The 19,547-nt window shown below is 32.9% G+C and overlaps 2 protein-coding genes across 14 annotated transcripts in view; one reads left to right on the top strand and one right to left on the bottom strand.

Moving 5' to 3' along the window:
- LOC114293631 (putative disease resistance protein At1g50180) overlaps nt 1–7,209 on the bottom strand; it is a 57,442-nt gene extending 50,233 nt beyond the window's left edge. The window contains exons 1-4 of one of the 2 annotated variants that reach the window (XM_082910084.1): nt 6,538–7,209; nt 4,703–5,344; nt 1,326–3,078; nt 715–937 (exon numbers count right to left, since the gene is read on the bottom strand). In XM_082910084.1, coding sequence (XP_082766210.1) covers nt 931–937; nt 1,326–3,078; nt 4,703–5,344; nt 6,538–6,961 — 2,826 coding nt within the window. In that variant the 5' untranslated portion in view covers nt 6,962–7,209 and the 3' untranslated portion in view covers nt 715–930. Of the gene's footprint in view, nt 1–714; nt 938–1,325; nt 3,079–4,702; nt 5,345–6,537 lie in introns of those variants that run through there. The other variant, XM_082910083.1, reaches the window with a different exon arrangement.
- LOC114268225 (uncharacterized) overlaps nt 1–19,547 on the top strand; it is a 267,263-nt gene that overhangs the window by 218,252 nt on the left and 29,464 nt on the right. The gene's annotated exons all lie outside the window — the stretch shown is intronic.

Here is a 19,547-nt window from a genome sequence, read left to right on the forward strand (position 1 = left end):
CCTCTATTTTAAAAATTTCTACTTCATGTTAGTAGATAGTGAAATTTCTTTGTAATCTACAAACAATATGAAATATGTTTTTTCATTTTGTAGCATTTAATTTTGGATTTTTAACTTTTAATTTTATCATAGATAATAAAAATTTCATTGCTCAAAAATAAATAGCATAGTGAAATTTTGTCATTTTCTTGAAAATTTCATATTCAATACAAACTCTTATTGAATGGATTCGACAAGCGTAGTCCAAAAAATATTATTTAAAAAACAAAGAAAATTTAAATTAAGAGTTACAATATTTTAAAGTTAAAAAAATGAAATTAGTTGTTTCAATAATTGGGTTGTGTGCGTTGCATGTGTTGTCCTTCTCACAAAAAAATTATTTTTAACGACAATTTTATCAAGACTTATTTTCAATAGGACTTGATTGGAATTAAGTCAAACTATTAGGACCTATTGGTAGTTTACTCTATAACTTATGGTTTTGTTTGTTTCTTATAAAAAAATCTTATTACAAGGGGTCTATTATAAAAAAAATTCCAACTTTTATTGCTCAGACCTTGTATTAAAAAAATCTCTATGGATATGAACCAATATAGGGGTGTGATTGGGTCAGTTTAGTTTAAGTTGACATTAAATTTAGAGCCAACTTAAATGAATCATGCACTTGAACCAAATCAATCCAATCCAAAAAAATAATCAATCAATAATAAATAATTAAAATAAATAAGTCTTTAATATTTAAATATAATGCAAACATAAAATAAATATTGTTTAATACAAGCCAACTGTTGTGAATAATATAATGAACTCCAACTCAAGCTTAAATACAACCTATACAAATCAAATCCAATAATAAAATAAAATTAAGTACCATGAATTCCAACTCTAACTTCTAGTATTTTCTTCTTCCACTTCCCATTGGTCAATATCCTATCGACTGAAAATCAAAATAAATAGCGAGAAATGATTAGTTGCAATCAAGTCCATTATAATGGACCAATTAGGCAAAAACATGCCAATATAAATTGAATCTTATAACCAAAAATCAACCCAATCCCATTGGATTGAAGAATTGAAAACTCTAAACTAACGTATTCAAAAAATCAAACCAGTCCAATCTAAAGAGGCTGGTTTGGTTTGGTTCAGTTTTTTGATTCTGTGGAAATTTGTCCACCCTTAAACCAATATAAAGGCAAAAAAGCGTAGAGAGATATATCAACAAATTTTATGATGAAAATTAATGAGGGGGATGTGAAAGAAATGATAAGAGACCTGACTGTGCTTTCGTCTCTTGGGAAAGGACTATACGAAATTAAGAAATTTACCGAATGTTGACGAAAGGCACATGTCGCACTTTGTCAAAATCTTCTCCTTCTTCACCATCGATCACTAGAAGCCTGTTGTTAAATGTTTCGCTCATTTCTTCAATTGTAAATTCTTGGAGGGTATCAATGAATCTTAGGCCCTCTGGAACCATTTCCAGTCGTTGGCAATAATGAATGGCTAAAACAGAGAGCTTGGGCAGGGCTCCTCTTTCGACCTCCCACTCTTTAAAGTGCATCAAACATTGGAGTTGTAGGGTTTTGAGTTGGGGGAAACCATTAGCTGAGCAAACCATTTTGTCCCCTACAAAGGCATCAAAATCTAAATTGAGGAATTGCAGGAAAAGTAGCCTCTCCAATGTTGGCATAGGGTCTTCTTGAAGTTTACATGAGCACAACTGTAAGTTGATGATGCTGCGAGAGAAATCTTGGTACTTTGGTAACTCGGGAATAAATCCAAATATAGACAATTTGTAAAGATGGCGACACCCTAACAGTTGTTTGAGAATAGTCGACTCATCTTCTTCGAAGGAAAAATAAACTGATAAGGATGTTTGTCGGAGGTGGTTGGCACTGATGTTTAGGTAGTCGATGAATGCCACAAAGTCCTGACTGTTGTCTGTCTCCGAGAAAGTTGCCTCTAGTTGCTGAAGACTGATTAATTTGAACAGATCATTGACGTCACACCCCCATGTGTTGAACCCTTCGAATGTCTCGAGGTTGCTCAATTCATCCAATTTGAATTTGTTTCTGAAATTCCAGTTCGAAGAAATAAACAAATGCCTCAATCCTTCCATTGAATGTAAGACTATTTCTTCACCTAAGTTGAAATCGCAACCTCGTAAATCCAAGGTTTGCAGGTATTTCAACTTGCAGATAGACGAATGCCATTTCGGTACGAAACAACTTCTAAAACTCAAGTACCTCAAACTAATTATGTTACCTATTGATTTGACTGACTTTTCATTCAACTTCAATCCTTCAAGATCCAAATTCCTAAGCAATTTGAAGTACTTGAAATGAGAGTTCAACTCTATTGAAGACTTGTTGACACGTCTTAGATTGCAGAACAATATTGATCTTAGATGTTTAGTTGTCTTCAATTCAGGGAGGACAACTCTTTTGACATCCCTATTCAAATGAATTGCAAGTTTGCGTATCTTAGGAGCAGTAGTTGTTGATGTGGTGGAAAAGCAATCAGCTAGATCAGTTTCACATTGGAGATGAATGATCTTGAGAAAATCATTCATTTTTGCCTTTGATAAACACAGATCCAGCATAAGGTCATGAATGCGGCAATAATTGATCCTTTGAGTATACTTTTGTACTTGTACTTGAACCATGCACCTCTGTGCTAGTGCACCCAAGTAACGTTTTGCCACATCCATTATTGCTTCATTCCCCACTCTATCATCATCTACAATTATACCGTCAGCTATCCATAAGTGATATAGTCTTTCAGCATCTATCTCGCAATCCTCTAAAAAGTGACCAAAATATAGAAAACATGGCTTCAATTGATGAGGCAAGTCATGGTAGCTTAAAGCTAACACCTTTGATACTACATTGTCACGTTGTATTAGCTTGCCGTTCCATTCATGCAAACGAACTTTTTGGTATACAGTCTCCCATTCCACTAATGTATGCTTTCTTGCCAAAAGTCCACCAAGCACAATGATTGCTAACGGTACACCAGCACATAGCTTTACCATTTTCCTCCCTAATGCCTCCTTGTATGTGTCAAGCACTCTCGAGTCTACAAAAAAAACAAAATGCAAAATTTAAAAACAACAAAAAAATAGATTATTGCCTAGAGTCTATAAAACAACAAAAATAAAAACTCTAATGAATGCTTGTATGAATAAGCAATAAAAAAGGGAAATTTGCCGACTTTTTCAAGACCCAAATCAAGTTTTTAACAGGGGCCTTTTATACATATTTAGATAGATAATTCTAAAGCGAGCTTGTAATATGGATTGATTTTTAAACTTTTTTTCTTTCTTTTTTTTTTGTTTTTTGTTTTTTTGGCAAAATCAAATCGATTGGTAATTTAAATTTTATTTTAAAAATTTTGAACTTTTGTATTCTCAAGTATAAAACTCAAATTATTAGTTGTGAAATTACTAATCAAACTTGCATAATTCAATTTAACAATAAAATCCATCAAATCATTTTTGTGACAAAGTTGACCAAAGGTAAGATTTAATCAATTTCAATTTTAATAAGTTGATTTCCCCATAAACAACTGTAATAAGGATAGTCTATAACATTTTATACACAAACTATATATTTAGAAATTAATCATTCATTAGTTTTGAATAATTTACCACATCAACAAGCTTTTTTGTTTCTATTTAAGGGATAGTTTTTTAGAACCCTTTTTTTCAACCAATTTTTGAATTCCAAAACAGCCGTTTCCTTAACTTTGCCTCAAAGTTAGCATTGTTTACACTGATACTTGCATCATCCATGAGTTTTTAAATAATTTACTACATCAACAAGCTTTTTTGTTTCTATTTAAGGGATAGTTTTTTAGAACCCTTTTTTTCAACCAATTTTTGAATTCCAAAACAGTCATATCCTCAACTTTGCCGCAACGTCAGCACTGTTTACATTGATACTTGCATCTTTTCAATCAAAAGTTCTATATCAACAAAGAAGAAGAAATAGGATTTCTCAAATTCATGCATGCCTTTGGTGCAGAGAGAGTGATGTTAAGGGGCAAGAAGTGAACTGTGGCCCCTTTTGGAAATTTGCTATTTTAGTTGATTTTAACTTATTATAAAAAGGCATACAAAAAAGTAGAAAGAGTGATGTATGTACCTTCTTTCAGATTCCATTCTTCGAGCTAGTAGTACAAAGTTGTCATACATGACATAAGTCGTTCAAATTTTAATATATAATTAGTGATATATGGTGCTTCAAATTAATTGCATAACAAAATCTTTTATGAATGAAACATGTTAAGTCATCTTTGTGGGGTAGGTAGGAGACAAACGATGACTATTTAGTGTGTTGCGGTTTCTCATTGGCCGATACTAGATCATGTAGATAATATAGTACTCTGGAAGTATCTAATATTTGTGTAAAATTATGGAGATGCAAGCATGTTTGTGTAAAAAAATTTTTTTCTGTCTCACTGTAAAGTAATCCCTAGGTTTTCAATTTTATGTAGTTTTCCTAAATGAATATTCTAAATACATTTGGCATGACCCCATGGCCAGTAGAGCTAAAGTATTTTCCATACCTCTCCCAAATTTCAACCCATGGGTCATTAATCTTTTTAGATGATAATAGATCACACAGATGATATGAAAACTAACATTGAAATAATTTAATTTGTATCAAAATATATAGCAATGTGGATTGATTAATATTACCTCTACCATCTCTTCTTAGTAATGATTTTTTTTGAAGTAGATCCCAACTTTCCTCGTCATTTAAACACCGGAGTTCATGGATGATAGAGTATGGATCTATCAGTGAAGCCAATATTTTATGACGAGTCGTCAGCAATATTTTACTACCTGTGTTTCCATTTGGGAAGGCCGGTTCCAAGCTCTTCCAAGCCTCTATTGACCAAATATCATCCAGTACAACTAAGCATTTTTTACTTTGCTGGACTTTATAAAGCTGCTCAAACAACTCATTATATGTCATCCTAACAACATCTTTCTTCCTCTCTGGAACAAGATTGATGAAGATTTCTTCTAGAATATCTCTTCTTTTATACTGCTGAGATATGCATACCCATGCCAAACCTTCAAAGTGACTCCGGACATCTTTGTGATGATATACTTTTTTAGCTAGAGTGGTCTTCCCCCAACCACCCATGCCAAAAATAGAGACAACTCGACCAGGAGTACAGTCACCAACTCTCTGCAAATGTTTCACAACCTTGTTCAAGTCTTCCTCAAACCCAACAAAGTCCTCTTCAACAACATGTTGATACGATTGCCTCAATTCTTGTTGCCTCAATTCTTGTTGCCTCTCAAATGCCAAACGTCTTATGACCTCTTCACCTATAGCAATATTAGTTTAGTTTTTCTAAGGGTTGATATTCAATAATAATGTTGTAGAAATAGAATTTTCATACAAAAAACTCACATAAAATGATTTTTTTTTTCTTTTGTGATCATTTTAAAGAGGAAAAAAACTCATTTTATGGTCCAAAAATAACAGTGTCACATAATTTGTATGAATTTTGTATATAAAAATTCTATTTTATGAATCATTTTTCACCATATAACAAAACATCCTTTATAAAATATATATTAAAAAAAGTGGAGGTTAAAATTGTGAAATATTAATTTATATGTTTCTATAAATTTACAGGATTTTTTGCTTATGATTTCTAGTAATATTGTTTTTGAATATAAAGGCAACACAATTTTTTATAATAATAATATAGGTCCTTCAAAATATACGGTGACAAAAATTCTCCCACTATGACTATACCGCTTCATGTATCACCTATTACTTTTTTTAACTCATTTAAAAATTTCAAAATTATATAACTTTTGATCTAAATTTTTATTATTTATAAAATTTGTATTTTTTGTTCGTTTCATCAAAATCTGTAAAACAATATCCATGATGAATACAAAATTTTAAAATAAAAAAAAAAAGTTGATGAAATTTTATTGACCTAAGACAGGTCAGTAAAATTTTAATTAGCCAGTGAAATTTCGATAACCAATCAATCAGACTAAGTCAATGAAATTTCTAAAAGTATAAATTTTACAAAAAAAAAAAAGATATATATTAAATTTTAAAATTTGGAAATCACTCCAACAACATAAATGTTCATAAGAGAGTGCAACGACGTAAGGATTTTTAAGATCATGAGGACATTTGGGACTATATATGTTAAAGTTGTCATTATTACTTTAAGATTTCAATTTTCTAGAATTTTAACTTGCAAGTAAATTGTTGGTCTTAAATTCTTACACAAATTTGTAGGGAGATATCTTTTTAATTTTTCCTAAATTTAACTGAAAAATTAAAATATAAAATATTAATCTTTCCTAAAATTGATTATGTCACACGAAAGAGTAATGGAATATATTAACATAATTTAAGTTTCAAATTTTAATTGGTAATAATTTTGAATCTCAAAAGAGAGAAAAATATACTTTAAATAAAAATATATCAATAATTCAAATTATTAATAAATAAAAACTTAAATTTAAAATCACCACTTGAACTGGCTCACCTGTACTTTTCAAGCCGTAAGTACGCAAACTAGCGGTGAGGGCACTGATAATGTCTGTAATGTTATAGATCTCAATTCCGACGTCGTAACCGTCTAGCCATTCCCTGTAGATACAAGTAAATCTTATAAGGGTGTTTTGGAAACCCTTTTTGATCCTTTTGGATGAAACTTTGATGACATGAGTTTCGAGGATGTCTTCGATTTCATAAGCAAGTTTTCTGATTTCCGCAAACCAGTTGTTGACCCTCGCATCTACAAGATCAGATTGTATTGCATAATCTGCGTCTTGTAAGAAGCATTGCATTCGATTCAACTCGACACAGATTTGTTGAACTTCGTTGCTTACGTCGTATAAGAATTTTGCTTCTTCAGTTAACAAAACTCCAAGTCTTTTGATAATGAAGGACACAGCAGGCACTTCCATTATCAAACTGTGGTACTTCAATTGAATTCAAACCCACTCCCTCCCAACCCAACAAAATCTGGGTTTAAAGAGAAGATGGTAACCTAGGATGAAGGTTGGAGAAGAGAAGGGGTTGGGATGTGGGGTGAGTGTAGAGACTGGAGAGAGTGAGAGAGAGAGAGATTAGTTGAGACACAGTTCTTAGAAATAGTAGGGGTTGCACAACTTTGTGATGGAGTTGATTTATGGACAGTACATCATCTATTCCTGTTTTCATTTTTTTAAATTTTATCTTATTTATCTTAAAAAAATAAAGGGTAAAATATAAATGTACTTCTTCAGTTTATTTAAAATATAATTTGTCTTTACAATTTTAAAAATTACAAATATTATTTTTTTTTGAATTTTTTATTTAAGAGAATGAATAAAAAAAATAAAATTTCCAATTACGCTCATATAAAATAATAAAATTATTTAAATCGTCAATTGAAATATATTTATAATATTATTAAAAATTATTAATTGATTTGATAATTTATCACTCATAAAAGTGATTATTTATTGTGTGATTAGAAACTTCAAAGAGTGAGATATAATTTTCAAAACTATATGAGATAATTTATATTTTAAACCAATGCCAAGAGTGTATTTGTAATTTATCCAAAAAATAAAATAGATGATTAAATTTTAAATATAAATTAATCATTTATTTTTTTCATAAATAAATTATATAGTATAAAAAAATTACAATTATTAAATTAATTTAATTTTTTTATTTATACATAATACTCTAGAATGATTTGGATCATAGAATTTGAGTGTCAATTTTTTTAAATAAAAAGTATATAATCTATATAATTTTTTATTACATACCACATACGAAAACGCAGGACGATGTGATTTACAAATTAACATGTGGGATGGGACCCAACCCAACGCGGGACAATGGGACTGGGCTCACACGTTGAGAACACGATCTGATGGGTGTCATTCAAACGTGTGAAATGTTTGTATGCGTTAATATAGAGGTGGCAACAATTTACGAAAAATAAAAGGAAAAGTTTTCAATGTAAAAAATAATTTGGTTTTAATTTTTTGAATTTAATTTTTTGAAAATTTAAATTTTGTTATTTTTTTTATATATTTTTATTTTTAGTGAATATTTTAAAAAAAATTAGATTTTTTTTTTATTTTCAAAACTTAATAAACACATAAAATTATGAAAAATATACTAAATTTTTGTATTTTTGATTTTTTTGTGAATTTTTTAAAGATTTTTTTTCACAAATATTATAATTTTTAAGTGTATTTGTGTTAGGTATGTTTAAAAATTGCTTAAAATATTAAAAAAATTCAATGAAAATAAAAAAATATATATGAAAAATAAAAAAATAAAATTTTTTAAAAAGTAAATTCTGGGAATGGAAACCAAACAAGGTGAATGGTATAAATAAGTAAAAAAATATATAAATATTAATAATTAAAATTATAAATTTACAATAGCTTTATGAAATTACCGAGTAATTTCCCAAACCAAAAAGGGAGCGAAAGACAATGAAGACGGAGACTTTAGTGGTGACTTTATTCTGTTACTTTAATTTTAGGTAAATTATCAATGGATTCTAATAGTTAGATTTAATTTTATCAAATTTTATTAAAAATAAGTCATAATAAAATCATTGATAAAGATATTTTTTTGTGACTGTTTTTTTGTATAAGTTGTTAAAAATTGATAATTAGTGACTTTTTTGTCACGATTTTAATGAATTATCACTAAAACTTACCATTAGTGACGTTTTTCTACAACAAATTTTTTAAACTATTAGTGAAAGTTGAAAATTAGCAACTTTTTTTGTGATGATTTTGTTAATGTGTCGCTAAAATTTATAATTAGTATATTTTTGTGAAAAAATTTTCAAACTGTCAATTAATAATATTTTTAATAATATTTGATAAAAAATATTATTAATTTATAATAATTAAAATTATAAAATTTATTTTATAAATTTATAATAACTTTATGAATTTACCGAGTAATTTTCCCCCAAACAAAAAAGGCAGCAAAAGACGATGAAGACAAACTTTAGTTGTGACTTTATTCTATCACTCTAATTTTATTAGGACATGTGATTATTATAAATAACCTATACTATTGTATAATTTGTCAAGATTCAAATTTTTTAAATTAATGCATATGATTTATGATTCAATAGGTGTAGATGTGATATCAATCACTACTGAAGAGTTATAATATAAGACAAATACTAATCAGTATTTTTTTATGTATTATTTAATATTGAGAATTATGTATAAAATATTTTTAAATTATATGAAAATGTTAAAAATTATATTAATTTCAATAAAAATATATTGAATTTAATAAAAATTTCTTGTATTCTTTAAAATTTTTGTCTTTTACTTGCATCCTAGAGACACTTTGTTAGTAAGACTCATAATATAAATCTTCAATGGTATTTTGGGAATTTGGCTAAAGTTAATTTTTAACTTTTAATCTATTTTAAGTCACATCATCTCTTTATTTTTTATATGTTTTTTCAGAAAAAATCAAAAAAATAATTTTTAATCAATTTCTCAAAACAAGCTTAAAGAATAAAAAACACAACCTAATTTAAATACAAAAGTTATACTCTCCTGCCAAAAAAATTTCTTTCTTAATTAAAGCTCAATTTGGGAAGAATTAAAAAAAATTAAAAATTAATTTTTAATCTATTTTAAATCAGCAATGGTTGAGGGCCATAATTTTTGTGATTCAAATGGTTCGAAATTGTCAAAACGACGTCGTTTTGAGTACAAAACAACTTTGAAATTGTAAAAAACGAGACGTCATTTTAACAATTTCGAGTCAATTTAAGTCACAAAAATTATAGTCCTCAAATATTTTTTAGAATAATGCTTGGGACCCCCTTTTGGGGGTCACCCCCTCACCCCCTTTTGCCACGTGACATGTGGTGATTGGAGAAGTAGGAAAAAAAAGAAAAAGAAAAAGAAAAGGTAACCAATGAGAGAGAGGGGGTCAAAGGGAATGGGGAAAAAGGAGGATGAATCATTACTCTATTTTTTATTTTAAATTATATTATCTCTTATATTTTTTATATATATTTAAAAAAAAATTAATTTGTAATCATCTTCCCCCATGCTACTAACGTAAACATCCAAAAGATTCGTTGAACGCGTTGAACCAGTCACTGTTTTCAACACTGTACTTCATCTTTTTCTTTTTAATTCTCGTCAGGGTCACCTTCATTTCACATGCACTCCACTCACTTTTTGTTTTGACGGAAATAGCATATTTTTTAATTCTCGTCAGGGTCACCTTCATTTCACATGCACTCCACTCACTTGTATATCGTTTAAATTTAGCGCTCTAATCAAAGTTCTATACACTTTGGTATTAAGATAAATAAATAAATAACCCAGTGTCAGTGGCAATTTGGTAAGGGCCTGGAGTTTAAGCCTCTAGGTCCTGGGTTCAACTCCTCTTTGAGCTAATCTTCTGAACGTAGCACAGTTGGTTAGGAGGTTGACCTTAAGGATGCCTTATCAGTTACTTGAGCACAGTTGGTTCTCCCCCGCTGTGCGAGTCCTGACTTAAGGTTGACCTCAAGGATGCCTTATCAGCTACTTGGTGTAGGTTTAATTTCCTTTGACTTAAGGTTGACCTCAAGGATGTCTTATCACCTACTTGGTGTGGGTTTAATTCTCCCTGACTTAAGGTTGACCTCAAGGATGCCTTATCAGCTACTTGGTGTGGGTTTAATTCTCTCCCGTGTAGGTTTAATTTCCTTTGACTTAAGGTTGACCTCAAGGATGTCTTATCACCTACTTGATGTGGGTTTAATTCTCCCTGACTTAAGGTTGACCTCAAGGATGCCTTATCAGCTACTTGGTGTGGGTTTAATTCTCTCCCGCTGCGCGAGTCCTGACTTAAGCGGAGCTTGCCTTGGGAGGTCGGGATAAGCTAGGATGCCTTATCAGTTACTTGGTGTGGGTTTAATTCTCTCCCGCTGTGCGAGTCCTGATTTAAGATTGACCTCAAGGATGCCTTATCAACTACTTGGTGTGGATTTAATTCTCCCCCGTTGCGCTACTTGGTGTGGATTTAATTCTCCCCCGTTGCGCGAGTCCTGACTTAAGCGGAGCTTGCCTTGGGAGGTCGGGATAAGCTTCTCCTCAAGGGGCGCTGCCTTGGACCGAGTGAGAGGATTTTCTTGTAACAAAAAATAATAATAATAATAAATAAATAAATAAAGAAAAATTATATCATGGGTGAGGGACAATTTATTAGAGCTCTCTCAAAACTCTATATTTAGAGCTCCCAATCTTTTTTTTTATTTTTAAAGAAATCCACTCACTGTATAACATTATTACAGTGAATAATTTAATTAAAAATGTTAAAGATTCTAAAAATTTTATTAAAAATTTTACCAAATGTTTTACATGCGACTCACATTATGTGGATTTCACATCCATGTAAGACATTTAGTAAACATTTTAATAAAATTTTGAAATATCTAACATTAGTCTAATTTAATTGCTTCTTCAATATGTGTTTTTTTGGGTGAATATCTTCTCCAATGTGTTGAGAAAGATAAGCGGTCTATTTTGAAAAGGAGATTAAAAATTAATTTTTTAATTTTTTTTAAAAAACATATAAAAAATAAAAGGTGATATAATTTTAAAAAATAAAAAAATAAAAAAATTAACTTTTAATTATATTGTCAAAATAGACCTTAAGATTATCTTTCACAACACATATTAAAGGAGCAATTAAATTATTCACTATAATAATGTTATAAAATTAGTGGACTTATTTGCTAATATCTTAGTTTAGTAATTTTTTAATTTTTTAGTTAAAATATGAGATAAAAAAATTAATATATTTAGAATAACTTTTTAATTTTTTAAGAAAAAAATGTGTAAATAATAAAAAAAATTAATTTTTTGATATAAATTATTAATTTTTTAATTTTTTAAATAATTTTTTGACTTTTAATCTAAAATATTAAATTACCAAATCAAACGTTAAAAAGAAAAAGAGAAAGTACAGTGTCGGAAAAAGTGAGTGGTTCAAACGTTATTGTGTTGAACATATGGATCCGACCCCAGCCAACCTAAGACCATCTCCAATAGTTCACCAAATTCATCATCAAATTTGAATTTGGTAAAAAATGACAGTTTTTTTTGTCTCTAACAGTTTCACCAAAACGATATCAGATTGAGAATTCACCAAATTTTTCACTAAACTGAGAATGCGCTGGGTCTTTCACCAAAATACTATTCATTATCGTTGTATTTTCACTATTGAATGACCCAAATTTGTTCAATCGTTAGAGATACTCTAACCCAACGTGTTCAACATATAGTGCACCAGATTTGCGTTAGTTTTACTTTCCTTCCCATTTCAATGCAATTACCGCGTTGGAAAATTATCGTCGGTTTCATCTCTCATATTTAAATTTTAAAAAAAATTTATATATATATATATATCTTTTTTATTTAAAATATAAAATATTTTTCATAATTTTAAAATTTACATTTCGTTTCTTAAATTTTTTATTTCATAACAATTAATCTCTTTTATTAATAAACTATCAAGTTAATTAACAATTTTTAATGATGATCGAAATTTATTTCAATTAATAATTCAATTAATTTTATTATTATATAAGAGAACAATTAGAAATTTTATTTTTGCAGTTAACTCTGTTAAATAAAAAATTCTAATAAGGGAGTATTTTTAATATTTCAAATCATAAGAGGTAATTTATATTTTAAGCAAATATTAATAATGTATTTATAATTTACACTTAAATTTAAAAATATTAAAATTTAAAGAGTTCACGGGATTATCACGATACCCGTTGCGCTAATAGAAGATGATGACTCTAGGGAGCTCCCTTTTTTATAGTTAACATAGACGAACTTGTGAGTAAGTTTTAGAATTAAGCTTCCTTTTGGTGCTTGAATGAATGAATTTGTGTATTTTGCTGAGGGGTTTAATTACCTTCACGTCGTTATTCATATGCCTAAAGGGCATGGATACAGACATGTGACAGGACAATAACACATAAAAGTTCATATAAATTTTTTTAAAAATGTAGAACATGACATAGTAGGGATGCCTGCAAAATATATAATTTATTTATTTATGATATATTATATATATGAATAAATAATCACTATAACAAAAAACATTTTTTGCAACGTTTTTTAGCAACCAAACTTAAATTAGTCACCAATTTTACATAATCAACGACAATATAATTGTTTGTTGCCAAAAAGTACACTATTGGCGACGAGTTAATATTTTTAGTCGCCAAAAGGTTTGGCGCCAACTTAATTTTTTTGGCAGGAGCGCCAAAAATATTTTCGCGACCAAATTAACATTTAGCGACGAAATTTTGATCGTCGATTGTAAAGTTTTGGCGACTGAAATGAAATAGTCGCGGAAAAGATGAACGGTACTTATGGCGACAGAATGATTTTTGTCGTCAATAAATTAGCAAACGAAACTACGTCATTTTGCATTTTTCAAATTTTTTTTTTTTTTTAAAGACTGGACCGACCCTTTTACTGAATAGACACACCCAAGCCTCATCTCATTGTATTCAGAGGAAAACGAGAAGAGAGGGAGAAGATAGAGAATTCCAAAGGGAATAGAAGGGAATGGTAGGGTTTCAATCTCTCTCTCTGTGCACACTTCGACGATACAGCGAAGCTGATTCGGCAGTGGTGACAATCAACGGTACCCATTCATATATTCTCTTCTTTTCTCATTCAACATCCAAATAGTAGACATCAAGAGTCCAAATATATAGCGACCCCGGTCTTTTCCCATTCGATTATTGTATCTGGACTTAGGGTCCGTGGATCCTGCCATTCTATATTGGTTGTTGTTGTCCTTTCTCTTTGTATTTTGAGTTATAGGATGTGTTGGGCGGGTCTGTTACAAGTCGGTTGAGTTTAGATGCCAAAACTAGCTGCCCAGATTTTGACCTGTCCGCTCGAGCGTGAAGTTTGACGCTCGAGCGGGGATTCTTTTGTTGTTTGTCCGCTCGAGCGGGGGATTTGGTGCTCGAGCGGGATTATCACCCATCCAGTATTTCCTGCGCAGTGTTGGACGCTCGAGCGTGGGATTGGACGCTCGAGCGTAAGTGTGTGAGTTCCGCTCGAGCGGGGAGTTAGACGCTCCAGCGAGGACCTGGTTCTGCAAAAGTACTGGGAGTGCATATTCGACGCTCGAGCGGGTGTTTGGACGCTCGAGCGGGGAGTCGACTACATCAGTCCGAGATTTCACTTTTTGGATCACTTTTTGACCTACTCTTTCTTTCTTAACTTTTAAAAACCGCCCCTTGAGAGTTTTTCTCTCTCTATCTCTCTCTAAACTTGTCTTCTCTTCAAGAATTGATCTACCTAGGGTGAGTATCTAACCTTGGTCCTTTATTAAAAAGTTAGAGTGGGTTGAGGGCTTCGTTTTAATCTGAGAAACTTGGGATTTGGAGCACGTTGGTCTTTGGTCATCATCTCCATTTGAGTTCCTCACTTCGAGGTAGGGATTTCCTACTCCATCTTATAAGTTTTGTTCAAAGTTGTGTATTTTGATATGTTGGGGGTACTTTGGTAATTTTGGGGAAAACCCTAGTTGTTTTAATAGATTAATTTGTATAATTAATTTAAGGAAATTGGGGAAATTGGTTAAATTCTTGAAATTGAGGAATTCATTGATTAAATGGTGTAGTTGGATAATTTAAATCACACGCCTATCGAATTGTTGATATATTTATTTTCAGTCTAGAAATAACTGTTTTGGGCTATTGGTGGAGGATAGTCGTGTTTGTTGTAGACATTGCATGTGGATTAGGGAAAATTGAAACTAATCAATTTGTTTAAGTCATAACTTTAGACTATTGAATTAATATAGAAAATACATGTATTGATTGAGCATTGCATATGCATATTGTTTGGGAGGAGATAGGGGATGTACTCCACGGTTTAGGGGAAGATAGGGGATGGACCTCTAAACCGGATTTTGTTTGGGAGGAGATAGGGGATGGACTCCATTAGCATCACTATCATGTGTGCTTATTATATTGAAGTGTTTTTACATGTTATTGATACAGCACTAAAATGTGTATCAAACGGGAAGTATGAAGTGTTTTGATATGAGCATGAGTCTCATCTGTGTTGTTGATATTGGAAGTAATGTGAATATGATATATGGTTCACTGTTGTAAGTTTGGCCAGGTTCTGAGCCATATTGATAATAATGGGAATTGAAACATGTCATAGACATTAGTGTCATGAAACGGTATTAAGTTATAATTGATCATCTTGGTTAACCATCTATTGAATGCTATAGCTTTATTCAATGCTTATATTTAGTTTAGTATTTTTCTGCTGGGCTGTGGCTCACCCTTTATGGGAACATCATTTTCAGGTTCAGGTGATAAGCTACCTCCAAGGACTTAGCTTGGAAGGATTTGGCTTTTGGATTATGAAGATTATCTTTAGTTAATTGTTTTTATTTGTTAGTACATGTAAACATTCAAGCCTAGGGCTTTACTTGTATTTGAGTTAGAACTCATATTTTTGTGTCCAAGTGTTGGCTTGGAAAGATGTTAGCCATAGGGCATTTAATTTGATGTTACATGTAATGCTTTTATTTAGTAATACTCTAATGAATGAATTAATGAATTGTTTCCTTTAATTATTGCATGTCAATGTTATACATATAATGGGTTTATTTTGAGGGCATTACAACTTGGTATCAGAGCCAACTCTTCGGAGTACCGAGTGTGGGCCCCTGGCGTCTCTCGGTGCATGTGGGTGGGCTTGCGAGCTGGCAGGCTACTGCACGGGGACGTGCAGCCTTATGGGGGGTGGATTGTAAGGCCCCGGTGTCCCACATCGGGAATGGAGGGGGAGTTCCTAGGCTATAAAAGTAAAAACCTGGACCCTTATATAGCATCGCCCAAGTGGTGAAATCCCTATTAGAACTCCCCAGTTAAGCGTGCTTAGGCTGGAGTAGTTCTAGGATGGGTGACCCACTGGGAAGAACAAATCCGTGCGGGCGTGACCCAAAGCGGACAATATCGATGAGGGCTATATACGTCCTAGTGTTTTGCCTTGGGGAGCACCGACCCTCTTTGTTAAAAAAAAAGGTGGTGCTTTGAGACTTTGTATAGATTACCGGAAATTGAATCGGGCTACGGTTAAGAATAAGTACCCTATGCCTTGTATAGATGATCTGTTCGATCAGTTGAAGGGTTCCCGTTGTTTCTCGAAGATAGACTTGAGATCGGGTTATCATCAGTTGAGAGTCAGGGAGGAGGATATTCCGAAGACGGCATTCCGTACGCGGTATGGCCACTATGAGTTTTTGGTGATGCCATTTGGGCTCACCAATGCACCGGCAGTATTTATGAATTTGATGAACCGGATATTCCGGGAATTTTTAGATCGTTTTGTAGTCGTCTTCGTGGACGATATCCTTATCTATTCACCTTCAGAGGAAGAGCACGAGGAACACTTGAGAGTGGTGCTTGAATTACTTAGAGCCCATCAGCTTTATGCTAAGTTTGGGAAGTGTGAGTTCTGGCTAGAAGAGGTGAAGTTCTTAGGCCATGTGGTTTCTAGGGAAGGGGTGTCTGTTGATAGATCCAAGACGGAGGCAGTGCAAGATTGGACACAGCCTAAGAATGTGTTTGAGATCCGCAGTTTTCTGGGATTAGCTGGGTATTACCGCCGGTTTGTGAAGGATTTCTCCAGGTTAGCTTCACCGTTAACTAGATTGACTCGGAAGGGAGTCAAATTTGTATGGAGTGAGACTTGTGAAAAGTCGTTCCAGGAGTTGAAAGTTAGACTGACCACTGCTCCGGTCTTAATTATTCCAGAGAGAGGGTTAGGTTATGCAGTCTATTGTGACGCCTCACGAGAGGGTCTGGGTTGTGTGTTGATGCAAGAGGGGAAAGTGGTTGCCTATGGCTCACGTCAGTTGAAAATACACGAGAAGAATTACCCTACGCATGATCTTGAGTTAGCAGCTGTGATCTTTGCCTTGAAGATTTGAAGGCATTATCTTTATGGTGAGAGGTTCGAGGTATTCTCAGATCATAAGAGTTTGAAATATCTGTTTACACAGAAAGACTTGAACTTGAGGCAGAGGAGGTGGATGGAGTTTATTGAGGATTATGACTTTGAATTACATTATCATCCGGGGAAGGCTAATGTAGTGGCTGATGCCCTTAGCAAGAAATCTGTTGGTGACATAGCTAGTACAGCCATTCGAGAATGGGAGATGTTAGATGCACTTGGGGAGTTTGATTTGCTTCTGGGCGAATCCGTTGGGGCTGCAGCCTTGTTTTCTGTTGTTGCGCAGCCGACACTTGTGACTCGAGTGTTAGAGGCTCAGAGAGGTGATCTTGAGATAGAATCTCTTCGAGAAAAGATTTCCAGTGGAAATGGTGAGAAGGGTTTGACGGTGTATCCTGACCTGAGTGTGAGATACCGAGACCGTCTGTTTGTGCCGGAATCTTGCCGAGAGGAGGTACTCCGAGAGTTCCATCATTCATGCCTTGCGGTGCATCCGGAAGGTACTAAGATGTATCAGGATTTGGGCCGCCAGTTTTGGTGGCGGGGTATGAAGAGAGATGTGGCAGTTTTTGTAATGACCCCGAAATACATGCTACAATTAGCGGTAATTAATTATGTGTTTATGCGAATTAATTGAAGAATATCTGTTTGAATTAGAAAAAAATATCTGTTGAGGCTACAACTTTGGGACTGAAATTGATGACCGTAATGGGTTCAGAAAACGAAATTGAACACGCCTATGTGATACCGGGAATTTTTAGAACCATTTGGGAAAATAAATTGAGGACTGAATTTCGTCTGAATCACTAAGTCATGTTTGGCTCAAGATTATGGCACAATTCTATTTTACTTTTTTTTGTGTGATATATCTATACATAGATAAGGATGTTGACTCTTTGACTCAAAACAAAAGAAAAGAAAATATCTAAGAGAGAGAGAGAGTGAATTTGTGGAAGAGAGAAACCAAGGGGAAGAAGATAGAAGAAAAGGGGAAATCAAGCTTAAATCCTCCTCAATTAAAGAATCAAGGCAAGGATCTTCTCTAAATTCTTGAAGTAAGGTTGAATCATCCTTAATCTCATGTTAAATAAATGGATTGAAGGGGAAATTATGTTTAATTTGAGCATGCATGGCATGAATAGATGATTTGTGGTTATATTTGTCACATTTTGAGGAAGAACCTCCATGGATTTAAGAATGAAGCTTTTATGCTCAAGTTTATGATTTTCTATTTTACTCCAAGATCTAATCTTCTATTGTTCCATATGGGTTTTGATTTGAAGTTTTGATGTTGATTTAAGATGGGTTTTAAGTGTTTTGGGTCTTGGATTTCATAAATGTGGAAAGTGATTTTGTTAAGAGGAGAATGAAGCTTGGAAGAAGAACCAGAAATTCGGATTTTGCTCTGTATGCTCGAGCGGAGGGAAGCCCGCTCGAGCGGTGAAAACAGCCTCCCAGCAGTTTTGGGACTTTTTACAGTACGCTCGAGCGGACAAAGTGGCGCTCGAGCGAGAAGGCCTTTTTCAAGAAAATTTTGGAGAAGTTGCAGACTTGATTTTAACATGTTAATTGCATCATTTAGCATCTCATAATCATGAAATAGAGTAAAGAAAGATTAGAATGAACATGAAATGAAGTAAATGATAGAATGGCATGAATTAAGTGATTTAATGATAATGTGTATTGAAGAAATGTGTTATAATGTTGATAATTGCAGGTCAAGAGGCGAAGACCGTGCAACCGGTTTTGGAAACCCACTGTGAGTAACATTTCTGTAAAGATATGTTATTATGAACTATGTTTTAAATGTATTACGTTATGCTATGCTTTGAAATGAGAATGTTTTTCTGTGAACGAATGTCCAGTTTGCGAATCTAGTATGGCATCCATAGATAGTTGGGTCATGGGGGCGGGAACATGCAGGCCCATGCGTCATGAGTCATGGGGAACGGCATGGAAGGACAAGCCCATGACTAGTTACGAGATCTCGTAGACTGTTGACTGATAGACTGTTATGAAAGGTTCTGTGGAGTATGCCATTACGTATGTTCTTATGATGACTGATGACTGATATATGTTTATGATTGATTTATTGTGGATTTATGAAAATGTCGGACTTCGTTCACTAACCTCTTTACTGTTATGTTACTTGTTGAGCTTTAGCTCATTGTTTGTATATATGTATTTATAGGTGAGCATTCTGGAAGTCAAGCCTAGGCGGAGTCCGAGCCGAGCCGCCGTTTTGAAGCCTACCCGGTGTTTTGGTGCCTCCGAGTCGGGGCTAGGCCTGGAAGGCCGTTTTGTGAGCTTTGTCTTGTTGTATCTGTGGCTTTTGCCTATGTGTATATGATCTTTTATTGCATGTAATGTAGTGGGTAAATTAACATTTTTGCCATGTAATGTATGTACATATAAATGCACAGCTCTTTGGACTATTAGTGGTTATTGTTTTCGCTTCCGCGAGCCCCTTTTATTTATGATTTGTATAGCAAGG

The sequence above is a fragment of the Camellia sinensis genome, chromosome 15 (genome assembly GCF_055761805.1).
Source record: "Camellia sinensis isolate YWXY chromosome 15, ASM5576180v1, whole genome shotgun sequence".
NCBI classification, from domain to species: domain Eukaryota; kingdom Viridiplantae; phylum Streptophyta; class Magnoliopsida; order Ericales; family Theaceae; genus Camellia; species Camellia sinensis.